The sequence below is a fragment of the Microcaecilia unicolor genome, chromosome 2, assembly GCF_901765095.1.
Source record: "Microcaecilia unicolor chromosome 2, aMicUni1.1, whole genome shotgun sequence".
NCBI classification, from domain to species: Eukaryota; Metazoa; Chordata; class Amphibia; order Gymnophiona; family Siphonopidae; genus Microcaecilia; species Microcaecilia unicolor.
In genome coordinates, this window is record NC_044032.1 from 172,770,415 (window position 1) to 172,784,775 (window position 14,361).

At 43.9% G+C, this 14,361-nt stretch overlaps 1 protein-coding gene across 2 annotated transcripts in view; it reads right to left on the reverse strand.

Annotated features, from left to right (window-relative positions):
- Nucleotides 1–14,361, reverse strand: part of TRIM36 (tripartite motif containing 36) — a 196,163-nt gene that overhangs the window by 70,769 nt on the left and 111,033 nt on the right. For both annotated transcript variants that reach the window (XM_030193496.1, XM_030193497.1), the window contains exon 6: nucleotides 5,877–6,130. In XM_030193496.1, coding sequence (XP_030049356.1) covers nucleotides 5,877–6,130 — 254 coding nt within the window. The remainder of the gene's footprint in view (nucleotides 1–5,876; nucleotides 6,131–14,361) is intronic.

Below are 14,361 nucleotides of genomic sequence, written 5' to 3' on the forward strand. Positions count from 1 at the left end.
TAATGGGGCAGTTCTACAAATTGAAGAGTAGCAAATCTCCTGGACCGGATGGTAGTCATCCCAGAGTACTGATAGAACTGAAAAATGAAGTTGTGCAGCTATTGTTAGTATTATGTAATTTATCCTTAAAATTCAGCAGAGTACCGGAAGATTGGAGGGTGGCCAATAACGTCGATTTTTAAAAAAGGTTCCAGAGGAGATCCAGGAAATTATAGACCGGTGAGTCAAAAGCATGGATTAATGAGACAAAGTCAACATAGATTTAGTGAAAGAAATCTTGCCTCACCAATCTAATACATTTCTTTGAAGGGGTGAACAAACATGTGGATAAAGGTGAGCTGGTTGAATTGTGTATCTAGATTTACAGAAGGCATTTGACAAAGTACCTCATGAAAAAATCCAGAGGAAACTGGAGAGTCGTGGGATAGGAGGTAGTGTCCTATTGTTTATTTAAAAACTGGTTAAAAGATAGAAGACAGACAGTAGGGTTAAATGGTCAGTATTCTCAACGGAGAAGGGTAGTTAGCGGAGTTCCCCAGGGGTCTGTGCTGGGACCGCTGCTTTTTAACATAGTTATAAATGACCTAGAGAAGGGAGTAACTAGTGAGGTAATTAAATTTGCTGACGACACAAAGTTATTCAAAGTTGTTAAATCGCGGGAGGATTGTGGAAAATTACAAGACGACCTTACGAGACTGGGCATCTAAATGGCAGATGTCAGCAAATGCAAAGTGATGCAAGTGGGAAAGAGGAACCCGAATTATAGTTACGTCATGCAAGGTTCCACGTTAGGAGTCACAGACCAAGAAAGGGATCTAGGTGTCGTCATTGATGATACGTTGAAACCTTCTGCTCAGTGTGCTGCTGCGGCTAAGAAGGCAAATAGAATGTTAGGTATTATTAGGAAAGGAATGGAAAACAAAAATGAGGACGTTATAATGCCTTTGTATCGCACCTTGAATACTGTGTTCAATTCTGGTCGCTGCATCTCAAAAAAAGATATAGTGGAATTAGAAAAGGTGAAAAAGGGCGACAAAAATGATAAAGGGGATGGGATGACTTCCCTATGAGGAAAGGCTAAAGCGACTAGGGCTCTTCAGCTTGGAGAAAAGGCGGCTAAAGGGAGATATGATAGAGGTCTATAAAATAATGAGTGGAGTTGAACAGGCAGTCTGTTTACGTTTTCCAAAAATACTAGGACTAGGGGCATGCGATGAAGCTACAATGTAGTAAATTTAAAACGAATCGGAGAAAATTTTCTTCACTCAACGTGTAATGAAACTCTGGAATTCGTTGCCAGAGAATGTAGTAAAGGCGGTTAGCTTAGCAGAGTTTTAAAAAAGTTTGGACGGCTTCCTAAAGGTCCATAGACCATTATTAAATTGAACTTGGGGAAAATCCATTATTTCTAGGATAAGCAGTATAAAATGTTTTGTACTTTTTTGGGATCTTGCCAGGTATATGTGACCTGGATTAGCCACTGCTGGAAATGGATGCTGGGCTTGATGGACCTTTGGTCTGTCCCAGTATGGCAATACTTATGTAGGTCCTATGGATATGTGCATGTTAGGCTGCTACTGGGCTCAAACATGCCTTTATTGAGGAAGTAATTATCCCAAAATTTTTACATATCATATTGCAGATTCCAAATGGTTAAATAAGCATTTGTGCAGGTTTCTCCCAAAGGGTTTCTCTACACAAGGAGAAATTTTTGACCTGGAGACAGACATTTTTGTGGATGATTTCTGAGGTCATGATTGGGTTAATAATATCAAGAAGACTCCATTCTGTATTAATGTCTTTCAGAGTTCAAGATATAAGCAAAACTGAGGGATAGGCTGTAAAGGAGGACTGTTCCCCAGTGCATGTTTTGACCAGCACAAGTGATCAGCTCTTTGGGATAGACAGACGTGGAAATACCACTCTGGATTGGAATCCCTTGAAGAGTCAAGCTCCTTGCAGAGGGGGGGGGGGGGGCGGGAGCAAGGAAACTAGGAAGGGCCATTTGTGAGGAACCAGGCAGCAGTGAAGTCTGCAATCACATTCTGCTTCCCCAGCAGCTATGAGACTTAAAGACATCCAATGCAAGATCATCTCATTAAAAATTTTAGTATTTTTTGTTGAGGGTGTAAGAATCGGATTCTTCTTACTGTTTTACAAAGAATATAGCAACTTGATTGTCTATCTGAATCAAGACACTCTTGTCCATCAATACCTTGTTGAAGGTTTAGAAAGCACTGAAGTTTTTTCTTTCCAGGAGCTTTATCTTTCTTCTTCCAGGTCACTTGACTGTGAAGAGACTGAATGTCTGTTCTTCATCTACTGTTTGATTCATCCACAGTTAACCTTTTGTTGTGCTGTGGTATGATTAACATAAGCCCTTGAATTATGTTGGCTTCCACTATCTAACAGAGTACCATCTGACTGCACAGAAAATTCAAACATCTAATGAAGCAGATGATCAGAAGATGTATACAAGCTTCCTTTGGATCTAGGAAGCATAATCAGTTCTTCATTTCTAGGAATGGTAATATGGTCTTTAGGGAATTCCCAAATTAGAAATTTGCTCAGGTCCAATATTGGCCTCGAACCTAACTTCTTTGGAATTAAGAAGGATGGACCAATTCTTGCGACTGAGAAGACTTTGTTCTTCCCTGGAAGATTATAAACATCATGTTAAAAGCCTTACCGATAAATTTCTGGAACGTGAGTACCCTCTGAAGACTGTTCGGAAAGCCCATTTGCGAGCACGATATTCCTAGCGTGAATTACTCCTGAATTACAGAAATCATTAAGAACAAAATCGATTGATCTGTGTTTTACCATACTCATCGCTGGCTAAGTTTATTGTACAAATCATCATGTCTCACTGGCACATCATACAAATGGATGTGGTGTTTACAGAAAAGCCTCTTATAGCCTTTACACGAACTAAGAATATAGGAGAGATACTGTCTTGGAAAAAGCATTACTGGGCTGTGAGACAAGAAGCACCATCTCATACTATATGTGAACATTGACAGTGGTGCCGAACCTCAATAACTGGATCGATATGGACCGATCCTCAAGTACATCGTAAAATCAAAACATTTACTAATTCGGACTGTACCACCACAATGGTGGTATATATTATCCAATGCCCCTGCAAAAAGATACATGTATGGAGAAGTATGAGAGCAATAAAAGTTTGTCTTACTGAACATAAATCTAGGATCCTTACTAATAAACTAGAGGCGCCGCTTGTACAACATTGGGTGGAATGTTATCATCAAATATCAGATTTACAATGGCGGATAATAGACCAAGTAAAAGAAGGATGGGAGGGAGGCGACGTTGAGAAAATATTGAAATTCAGAGAGCAATTTTGGATTTTTACCTTAAATACAGTAGAACCATATGGGTTAATCGTGAATTTGAGTGGCAAACACTTATTTGAGATTATCTATGTATTGCAGCTAAATAATTTGTCTTTAACTATTCTACTTATTAGATACCGGTCAGGTGTTCGGTCTTGGAGTTGTGATTGGTGCTTTTGTCACATGAGGATTTAACTGGCTATAAAGCCTGCCTTGAAAAGAGGCGGCAGCCATCTTAGATGCCGCCAGTCAGAAGCACTCTTGGTTAGTAACGGTCAAGATGTGTAGCGGTACATAACAGTACTGTCAGAAGTTAAGAATTATTGCTATATTTTTCATAGGAGACTACCTTGAAACAGAGTGGAAGCGAAACATGGATCTATGTCGGTGACATCTGGTCTCCACTATGAGAGTTTCGTAAAAGCTAAGTATCATTGTGAAACTGCTACATATGCATTGCATAAAGAAAAGTGAAACTGCTATATATAATATAAAGAAAATTGAGAATATAAATTGCTCGGATGTAATAACAAGAAATAATAGTTAAAAAAAAAAAAAAAAAACAATCGGATTGATGAGGATTGCGGTACCACCTCTAAAACGTATGCTTGGCTTATTGAATGATTCAGCCAAAACAGGGGCAGGTACGCTAATCTGACAGATCCTATTATGATTGTCCGATCTTACTGACCTATGTGAGATAAGATATAAATGTGAAAAAGCTGAGTATACTGGGAATTAAGTGATTGTGAGCGCCCTTCAATCTTTACAATTACAGTGGTGGAAATAAGTATTTGATCCCTTGCTGATTTTGTAAGTTTGCCCACTGACAAAGACATGAGCAGCCCATAATTGAAGGGTAGGTTATTGGTAACAGTGAGAGATAGCACATCACAAATTAAATCCGGAAAATCACATTGTGGAAAGTATATGAATTTATTTGCATTCTGCAGAGGGAAATAAGTATTTGATCCCCCACCAACCAGTAAGAGATCTGGCCCCTACAGACCAGGTAGATGCTCCAAATCAACTCGTTACCTGCATGACAGACAGCTGTCGGCAATGGTCACCTGTATGAAAGACACCTGTCCACAGACTCAGTGAATCAGTCAGACTCTAACCTCTACAAAATGGCCAAGAGCAAGGAGCTGTCTAAGGATGTCAGGGACAAGATCATACACCTGCACAAGGCTGGAATGGGCTACAAAACCATCAGTAAGACGCTGGGCGAGAAGGAGACAACTGTTGGTGCCATAGTAAGAAAATGGAAGAAGTACAAAATGACTGTCAATCGACAAAGATCTGGGGCTCCACGCAAAATCTCACCTCGTGGGGTATCCTTGATCATGAGGAAGGTTAGAAATCAGCCTACAACTACAAGGGGGGAACTTGTCAATGATCTCAAGGCAGCTGGGACCACTGTCACCACGAAAACCATTGGTAACACATTACGACATAACGGATTGCAATCCTGCAGTGCCCGCAAGGTCCCCCTGCTCCGGAAGGCACATGTGACGGCCCGTCTGAAGTTTGCCAGTGAACACCTGGATGATGCCGAGAGTGATTGGGAGAAGGTGCTGTGGTCAGATGAGACAAAAATTGAGCTCTTTGGCATGAACTCAACTCGCCGTGTTTGGAGGAAGAGAAATGCTGCCTATGACCCAAAGAACACCGTCCCCACTGTCAAGCATGGAGGTGGAAATGTTATGTTATGGGGGTGTTTCTCTGCTAAGGGCACAGGACTACTTCACCGCATCAATGGGAGAATGGATGGGGCCATGTACCGTACAATTCTGAGTGACAACCTCCTTCCCTCCGCCAGGGCCTTAAAAATGGGTCGTGGCTGGGTCTTCCAGCACGACAATGACCCAAAACATACAGCCAAGGCAACAAAGGAGTGGCTCAGGAAGAAGCACATTAGGGTCATGGAGTGGCCTAGCCAGTCACCAGACCTTAATCCCATTGAAAACTTATGGAGGGAGCTGAAGCTGCGAGTTGCCAAGCGACAGCCCAGAACTCTTAATGATTTAGAGATGATCTGCAAAGAGGAGTGGACCAAAATTCCTCCTGACATGTGTGCAAACCTCATCATCAACTACAGAAGACGTCTGACCGCTGTGCTTGCCAACAAGGGTTTTGCCACCAAGTATTAGGTCTTGTTTGCCAGAGGGATTAAATACTTATTTCCCTCTGCAGAATGCAAATAAATTCATATACTTTCCACAATGTGATTTTCCGGATTTAATTTGTGATGTGCTATCTCTCACTGTTACCAATAACCTACCCTTCAATTATGGGCTGCTCATGTCTTTGTCAGTGGGCAAACTTACAAAATCAGCAAGGGATCAAATACTTATTTCCACAACTGTATATATAGAGCCTGATTACTATTCAAATAATAATAATGGCATTCATATAAGTGGTGCATTACAAATTAGCTACTTGTGTTCACTTTTCTCATTTTAAATATAGCTACTTAGCATATTTTAGTACTGAGAGATGCAAAGAAAAAGTACATACCTGACATGGAGAATTTTTGCTGTTTGAACAAAGCAGGACTGGTCAGTTTCTTTCAGCACTTCCTGTGCATATCCCACAAGACCACTGTTTTCTAATAACCCCTGGTATTCCTCCTTTTGATTTTGTAGCTTTTCCAGTTTCATAGCCTTAGTATTACTAATTGTTTTGAGAACTGCAGCCTTCCGTTCCTCTAGAACATTAAACAGCTTCTCAAAATTACTAGATGCTTCTTCTTCTGCTTTGTCTCCATTGCACTACGGAATGCAAACAGTAAAATCTTAAATAATCAAAAATCCAAACACATTTGAGACAACAGAGTGTACAGAACAGTACCATTGGAATTTAGCCTAATAGTCTTCTTTGGATAAAGTAGCAAAGCTTTTAAAATAGGCTGAAATGTTTGAAGTGAACATGAATACACCAAGGGGGCAATTCTGTAACTTGGCACCTCTATTTAAGAGGTGCTGATGCTGTGAACTAAGCACCAAGTTTATAATAGCATCTGTGTGCCAAGATGCCATTATAGAATACTTAACCTTAATTGGCGTGCCTAACGTTAGGCATGACCATTTAGACCAGGTCATGGCAGGCATAAATACACACTTAAGTGCACCATGCAAAGCATGTGTTTCTATAAATTACGCATGCAAGTTGGAGACATGCCCATAGTCTGCTCATGCTCCGCCCACATATGCACCCTATTGTAGAATGTGCTATAGCAGCGTTTCCCAACTTCTTCAAGCCAAGTACCCCCTAAGTTTAACAAGTATCAACTGAGTACCCCCTAACACCGATTGGTCCAATCAGAAGAGATTTTGAAATGGACATTTTATTTTTAAACAGTTAACTAACTTGGCAACATATATAACACGTACAGATCATTGGAAATGGTACTCAGAACAAGACACAGTTATGTTTCACTCCCATATAAACTGTCTGGCCCCTTGACAGCTGGTATGTTGTTCTTACAATCTGAGTAAAAATGAACAATGTATGGGTCTATTTATAAAAACAGGAGAAAAAAAAGTTCTCCACAAAAGTGAAGAACTTCCCCGTAGTGACCAGTAAGATTTTTGTTTCATTTTCCAAGAGAATAAAAGATGAATCTTGATTGATCATGGGCAACTTCTCTACTTTTGTCTTAATAAATGGTTCCCAATGAAGCAAAGCACTTTTTCATGCACATTAACAAATGAAAACTAAAAATAAATAGCATATAGTAATGACATAGAAGTGCAAATTGTCCAGAATATGCAAGGAATTCAAACACAGCCACTTAAATTAAAATGTGGCCTGTTATCTCTTTTAGCATTCTGTGCTTAGAAAATCAGCACAGTTAAAAATTATTTGTTATATTTCATGCTCATGTACATTCCAAAAAAACTGACCTATTCTAACCAACCATAGAAAATAAAATCACTTTTTCTACCTTTGACGACTGTTCATTTTTATAATTATGTTGGTCCCAATCTCTGTCTCATGCTTTCGTCTGTCTTCTTTTCTTTCTTTTGCCAGGGTCTCCTGTCCATTTAACATTTCTTCTCTCTCCATGTCCATTATCTATTTATCCTCACTGTGCCCCTGTCTTTTCCCCACATGTTCAGCATCCACAGAACAAGACAGTGGCTTGACATATCCTTCCACCCCCACAGAAACAGAAAGACAGGCTCAGTGGCTCCATTAAATTAGTGGGAGGTTACAGAAAGGGGCTGTCAAGATTTCTTGCTGTTTTTCTGAGGCTGGGATACCTCCACCCCTACAGAAAACAGGACGAAGGCCTCAGCAGACCCAATATATCACAATTGTTTAAGTGGTCAGGTCTTGCCACATCTGAGTAAGTTCCACTTATTCAGACATGGCAAGACCCGAACTTCAACAACCATGATGCCAAAAGTGAAAGTATAAAAGAATCAACATATCTCCTTCCAACTCCAGAGAAAAATCAAGAGGGGCTTGGCAGCCATGGCTGTGGAATCACCCAGAAAAGTACACATTTGTAACATTACCAACAAAATCTTGGACTAATCGGTGTTTTTCTTAACATTACACATTTGATACCATACTGTTCTCCTCAGAAATTTTTGGCAGCCGGGGGGGGGGGGGGGGGGGGGGGGGGGGGGGGGGGAGGGGGGGGGGAATGAAGGAGTACTGCCCTGCAATGGCAAAAAGAAGCAAGTGTATTTTTACACAAGGCAGAGTAGCTGGGTTGGAGCAGAGGAATGCTTACATCTCCAAAGACCTTTAGTCTGGCACAGTGCAGCTGTTCTCATAAATTAAACGTAAACATTAATCCAACCTCCCCCCAAAAACAGGTAGGACATTTCTCCTTGGAAGTCACCATAGAAAAATATTCTGATTCTCATGTCATCTGAGCAACAGCAACATAAATCTCTCCACTACCAGGCACACTATAAAACCTGACAACTCACCATATATGTAGCAAACCTGACACATATAGCACTACCACTAACTCCTAAAATTCAAATAGCAAGAACCCTATCCATGAATAGGCAACACTACAAATATTACACTAGGCCATAAAACACCAATACACCTACCACTTGGTCAAACAGAACAGGTGGCATTTCTACAGATCTCTACACAAATTACATGCAAACAACAAACTGCACTTCAGTCACAGGCAAAACACAGCCACACAGGAGCTACGTATGTAGATCTAGTGGGTACTGAGCACCCCCAATATTGAGCAACCTCCTTCATTATGTCTAGGGAGGGGTTCTTCGCATTATCTGGCACCCCCAATCATTTTGAAACATTAGCACCTATGCAGAGACAGACCTTACACAAATAAAGATCAAAAATTAGAAATAGACATATGAAAACAAAAATTGAACTATAACCCCCAAGACAAGAAGTCAAAATTCAGCACTCAACACTAGAAAAATAAAACAAAATTAACTTACTCTTGTAATGAACACAATACTAAGATACCCACGATACGCATTTGCCAAAACGAACATATTCCTGTTTATAAATTCAGAATAAAAATACTTTTTTCCTACCTTTGTTGTCTGAACATTTTATTTTTCCAATCATGTTGGCACCAGTGAGTTTCTCTCTTCTGCTTTCCTGTCTGTCTTCTGCCCACTTTCTCCATTTGTCCTTTCTCCTCACGCCTCCTGTCTTCTATTCCCTCAAATCTCTCTGACATATTTATCTTTCCCTTTTAGCTCTTTCCTCCCTCCCTTTCTTTTCTATCTTTCCGTCCATTCAGATTTCACCCTCCATCACCTGCCAGTTCTCCTTCTTTTTACTATTCACATACCTATCAACTTTCCGTTTCCTCCTCTTAGTCCTTAGCTTTCCCATCTCTGATCTCACTCCTTCCCCATTCTCTTATTCCCTTTTCTCCCCCTCCCCACATTTTTATACTCTGTACTCACCACCCTCCTCTCATTCATCTCCTTAACAACCCCTCATGGCCTCTCCCACAGGTTCCATCATGTTCAGCATTTCCTCTCCTTCCACCTTTGTAGCTCAACATCTCATCTCTCTCTCCTACTCACCACCCCCACCCTTAGAGTCCATCTTCTCTCTTTTTCACCCCTACTCGTGGTAGCCAAATGATTTCCCTCTCTCCCACACCCCCAACATTTGTAGCCTATCATCTCCCTATCCCCTCTTCATTACCTACCACAATAGAGCAGCATCTCTCCTTTCTGGCCAACAATGTAACTCTCCTTCTCCCATACTCAGCTCCCCCTCTCTATCCCTTTCTTCTCCTTCCCCCCATAGTCAGCATCTCCCACTCTTTCTCACTTCATGTCTAGAATCATGCTGTCTCTTCCCTTGTCCCCATCATGCCCTCTCCTCCCCCTGTCTAGCATTTCTCCTCCTCCCCAGTGGTCCAATATTTCTCCTCCATTCCTACCCGCCCTCATTTGGTCCAGCTTTTTCCTTCTTTCTTCCTCACCTACCATTGGTCCAGCTTTTACTCCTTCACCTCCACCAACCAACCATTGGTCCAGCTTTTCTCCTTCTCTGCCCTACCCACCAACCACTGGTCCAGCTTTTCTTTATCCCTCCCTACACGTCACTTCGCCTCAGTCCAGCTTTTCTCCTTCTCCTATCCCCTACCTCATCCCACCCACCATTAGCCCAGCTTTTCTCTTTCTCCCCCCTCCTACCTACCCACGTCCAGCATTTTTCCTCCCTCCAGGCCTACCCCCAATTACATCGGTCCAGCATTTCTCCATCTCCTTCTCTCCCTCCCTCCAGCTCCCCCACCCCCCAAATTGGTCCAGTTTTTCTCCATCTCCTCACCCTACCCACCCAGCCATCATTGGTCCAGCTTTTCTCCTTATTCCTCCTTCCACCCACCATTGGTTCTGCATTTCTTCTCCCCCTCCCGCAGTCCGGATTCACTCCCTTTTGTTCCTTCTCTAATTCATGATGGCATCCCTCCCTCCCTCTCTCCTCCCCCTATACCTTTTTAAAGCTGTCTTAGATTCACAACGTGCTTCCCGTGTCGACATCGGAGCCTTCTGTCTGACCTTCTTACCGCTCAGAAACAGGAAATTGCATTGTATAAAAGGCTCCGATGTCGGCAAGAGCACCACGTTGTGAATCTCTGCCTTGCTGCTGGCAACCTCAGCTTTGAAAAGGTATGGGGGATGGGGAGAGGGGGGATGCCATCGCGCATTAGAGGAGCAAAATGGAGAGAAACCAGACAGTGAAAGGAGGGACCAAGAGGGGGACCAAACGAGCTTTTTTTTTGTCCAGGAGCCACATACCGGGTACCACCTGGGGAAGTCTCGGGGTATGCATACAGTGTATTGGGAAACTCTGTTCTATAGCATTTAGGCACCACCTTATAGAATAGTATCTAGTGCACTTACATGCATAACTGCCAATTTTGGTATCTCTGATGAATGGCCAAGTTAGAAAATTGCCCTTCAAATGTGTTTCATTTAACAACTGATTATTTTGGGTAGTAGAGAATATAACTTATATCCTGAATTTGGGATTCTTTTTTTCAATACTTATTGGGCAGTAGGAAACATATGCCAGGCCTTGACAAATTTTCATTAAATCTAGGAGCCAGCCCAAAAAACAAAAGCCAGCAGCTGAGAGCTCTCTCGCTTCTCCTTCCTATCCCTCCAACATTAATTCCTCAAGGTGCCTTTGCAAGTCACTGGCAGAGGCCACCAGTCTCCCTTCCAAAAGCATATGGTCAGCTGTGTGACAGCATCGCCTTGATAGGTGAAGCAAAGAGACAACTGCCTCTGTCTCACATATCACCATGGCCTGGGTCCTCATCATGCTCTCTCTCTAAACAAGCAAAAGGAATAAAACCAAAAACCTCTACAACAACTTTAAAGGACTAAACAACCAGACTACCAGAAGGTCCCCGGTGTCCTTAGAGAGAGACAAAAGAGTGACAAGCCCATGCATAAGCTGTAAAGCCTGCCACTGAAACAGGTCCAGGGGTGGGCTACTGGAATAGTGTGAAGAACTAATGGAAAGAAAATTATCAGGTAAGCCCCAATTTCTCTTTCCATTTCGTCATTCCCACTATTCCAGGACGTGTGGGATATTCTACAGCAATCTCTAAACAGGTGGAACCCTGGCTCCACCGCCCAGAAAACCAACACCCTGACCTCTCCCGCCAAACGGCCACAATAACCACCGAGAAGCCCAGCAAACACATACAGCAACAACCATGTCACTGCTCTGCCAAAAGCTGCCAGGCCAACAAGGCAGATGCTGCCCAGGATGCCGCCATCCGACATGTAGAGACAACTGAACTAAGCGGCCCTACCAACCAAGAGGCAAAGGTGACCAAGGACGCCCCGAGACGCAACCTCTGTCACCCCTAACAGGGCTGAACAGACGAACCAAACATCAGAAAGAAGGGGAAGCCTCAAGGAAGCACAAACGAATCCAACAGCCACCCAGAAAACTCAGGGAGGCGAAATGCACCATCCGGGCGAAACACCAGATGACATGCCAACCAACTGACATGGAACACTGAAACCAACAGAGGCAGAGAGGGACAGACTGAACCGAGACCCCAGAGGATCAGGTCCCAGCACTACTGCACCCGGAACTCTGCACTACAAAGTACCGAGGTAAGAGACATCAGAAACACCTTCCGCAAGAGGTGAACCATCGCACTGGTCTTCCAGAGAGGGCCAAAGGACAGATGCACAAAGTAGAGAAACCATACCGATCACGAAGCCTGAAAAGGGTGCCCCATTCTAAAAGGGACCTCCTCCATATGGGATGTTAAGGAAGAATGCCGCAGCCGGCCCCAAGAACAAGATGAGGGAGCCACTGGACTAGCAAGGAATCCAAGGCCACACCTTTCCGGATCCCTGACGAAGAAACACCAAGATCAGAGTGAAAGAAGAGAAACAAACTCTGCTCCGCGCACCAGCCCTCACACGTACGCCACATCTGGGCATATGCAGAGGTAGCTGAGCGCCCACGGACAGCCTATCATTGGAAAAAAAAAAAAGGACAAATGAGGCCCCACATCCAGCCCCTGCTTAGGAAGAACAACCAGACCTAGTGCCTGCTCCTGCTGGTGACTGAAAGGTTGTTGACCCTAGGAAAGCCCACTAGGTGTCAAAAGATGGGGCTCGGGAACCCCCCGGCAAATCACGAGAAGCAGAAAGACCAGTCAGACAACTCCCCCCCCCCCCCCCACACTCCTGAAAGAAAGAGGACCTGCTGAGAAAGGTTGTCACTACGTACAAGAATCCCTCAAAATGTGCCTTTGACAGACAAACAAAAGACACTTCTGCCTAGACCAGGAGCAGCTTGGCCCCTAACGCCACTGGAGTGCAGCACGGCCCCTCTTGCATGAAGCAGCAGGCCTCCACTGCCACCCTGGCAGAGAACCTCTGCACTGGGGTACCCCTCAACAGCAGGGCAAGAACAGCCACCCCACAGAATGGCCTCCATGGTCCATATTTCCCAATGCAAAATAGGAAGCGGAACTCTGAGGGAGGGCGGCTGTGGGAACAACCCCCAGAGAATGTCTTGCCCGGCGGACCAATTCCAAGGCCACCGCCGCAGAGAAGGGAGAACTGCCACGGACACAGAAGACATCCCCCCCCCCCCCCCCCCCCCAAAGAAATCACTTCCCTGGCTACAGACCTAGGCCCCAGGACCTGCACTGAGTCCCCGACAACTCCGAAGAAGAGGAAACTGCCATGGCTGAGAAGCCCAGGAGGCATCTGCAACTCCAAAGAGGAGACTGCCATAGCTGTGAAGCCCCACAGGCTTCTACAACTCTACCCAAAAGGAGACTGCTGTGGCCAAGAAGACCAGGAGATGTACTCAGAAGTGTGACACTACTGCAGCAGTGCAGCCCCAAAGGCATCTGCAACTCCACAGACACTGTCGAGGCGACAAAGCCCAGGAGGCGCTCGCAACCCCCAAAGGGAGGAGACTGCCACAGCTGATGAAATCGAGGTGGTGTCTGTCATTTCGAAGAACAGAGATTTCTGTGCCGGTGAAAACTAGGAGGCATCTGCAACTCCTGAGAGAGAAGACAGCTGGCGAGACCCTCAAGAGAAAATCACCAGAGATGCAACAGAGAAGTATGTTTCAAGTCCTTACTCAAAGCCCATCTCTTCTCCCTTGCTTTTGGCGCCTAATCGCCCTCCCCATTCATGTTACCTACACTGACTACATAGTTTGTAACCTTTAGATTGTAAGCTCTCTTGAGCAGGGACTGTCCTTCCCCATGTTAAACTTGTACAGCGCTGCGTAACCCTGGCAGCGCTATAGAAATGCTAAGTAGTAGTAGTAGTAGTCTATGGAATAGAAGTGGTTGCTGCCATGGAGACACACAGGAAAAAGAATGCCCCCAGAAAGGAAGCTACAGCTGCCACCCCAAAACATAGGAAAGGTCTGCGACCAAAGAGATGAGACCACTGCGGCCCTGAGCCAAGAGACTGCTGGTGGTCAGAGACCCTTGCAAAGAAAGAAAAGAGGACCCCTGAAGACTAATGAGAAGACCACATCGGGGACAAAACCACAAGAGGCTGAAAGACTCCAGAGGAAATTGGAAAGTCATGGGATAGGAGATAGTGTCCTATTGTGGATTAAACACTGGTTAAAAGATAGAAAACAGAGTAGGGTTAAATGGTCAGTATTCTCAATGGAGACCCCAGGGGTCTGTGCTAGGACCGCTGCTTTTTAATTTATTTATAAATGATCTAGAGATGTGAGTAACTAGTTAGGTAATGAAATCTGCTCACGAACAAAGTTATACAAAGTTGTTAAATCGTAAGAGGATAGTGAAAAATTACAAGAGGACCTTATGAGACTGGGAGATTGGGCATCTAAATGGCAGATGACGCTTAATGTCAGCAAGTGCAAAGTGATGCATGTGAGAAAGAGGAACCCGAATTATAACTATGTAATGCAAGGTTCCACGTTAGGGAGTCACCAACCAGGAAAGGGATCTAGGTGTCGTTGTTGATGATACATTGAAACCCTCTTCTCAATG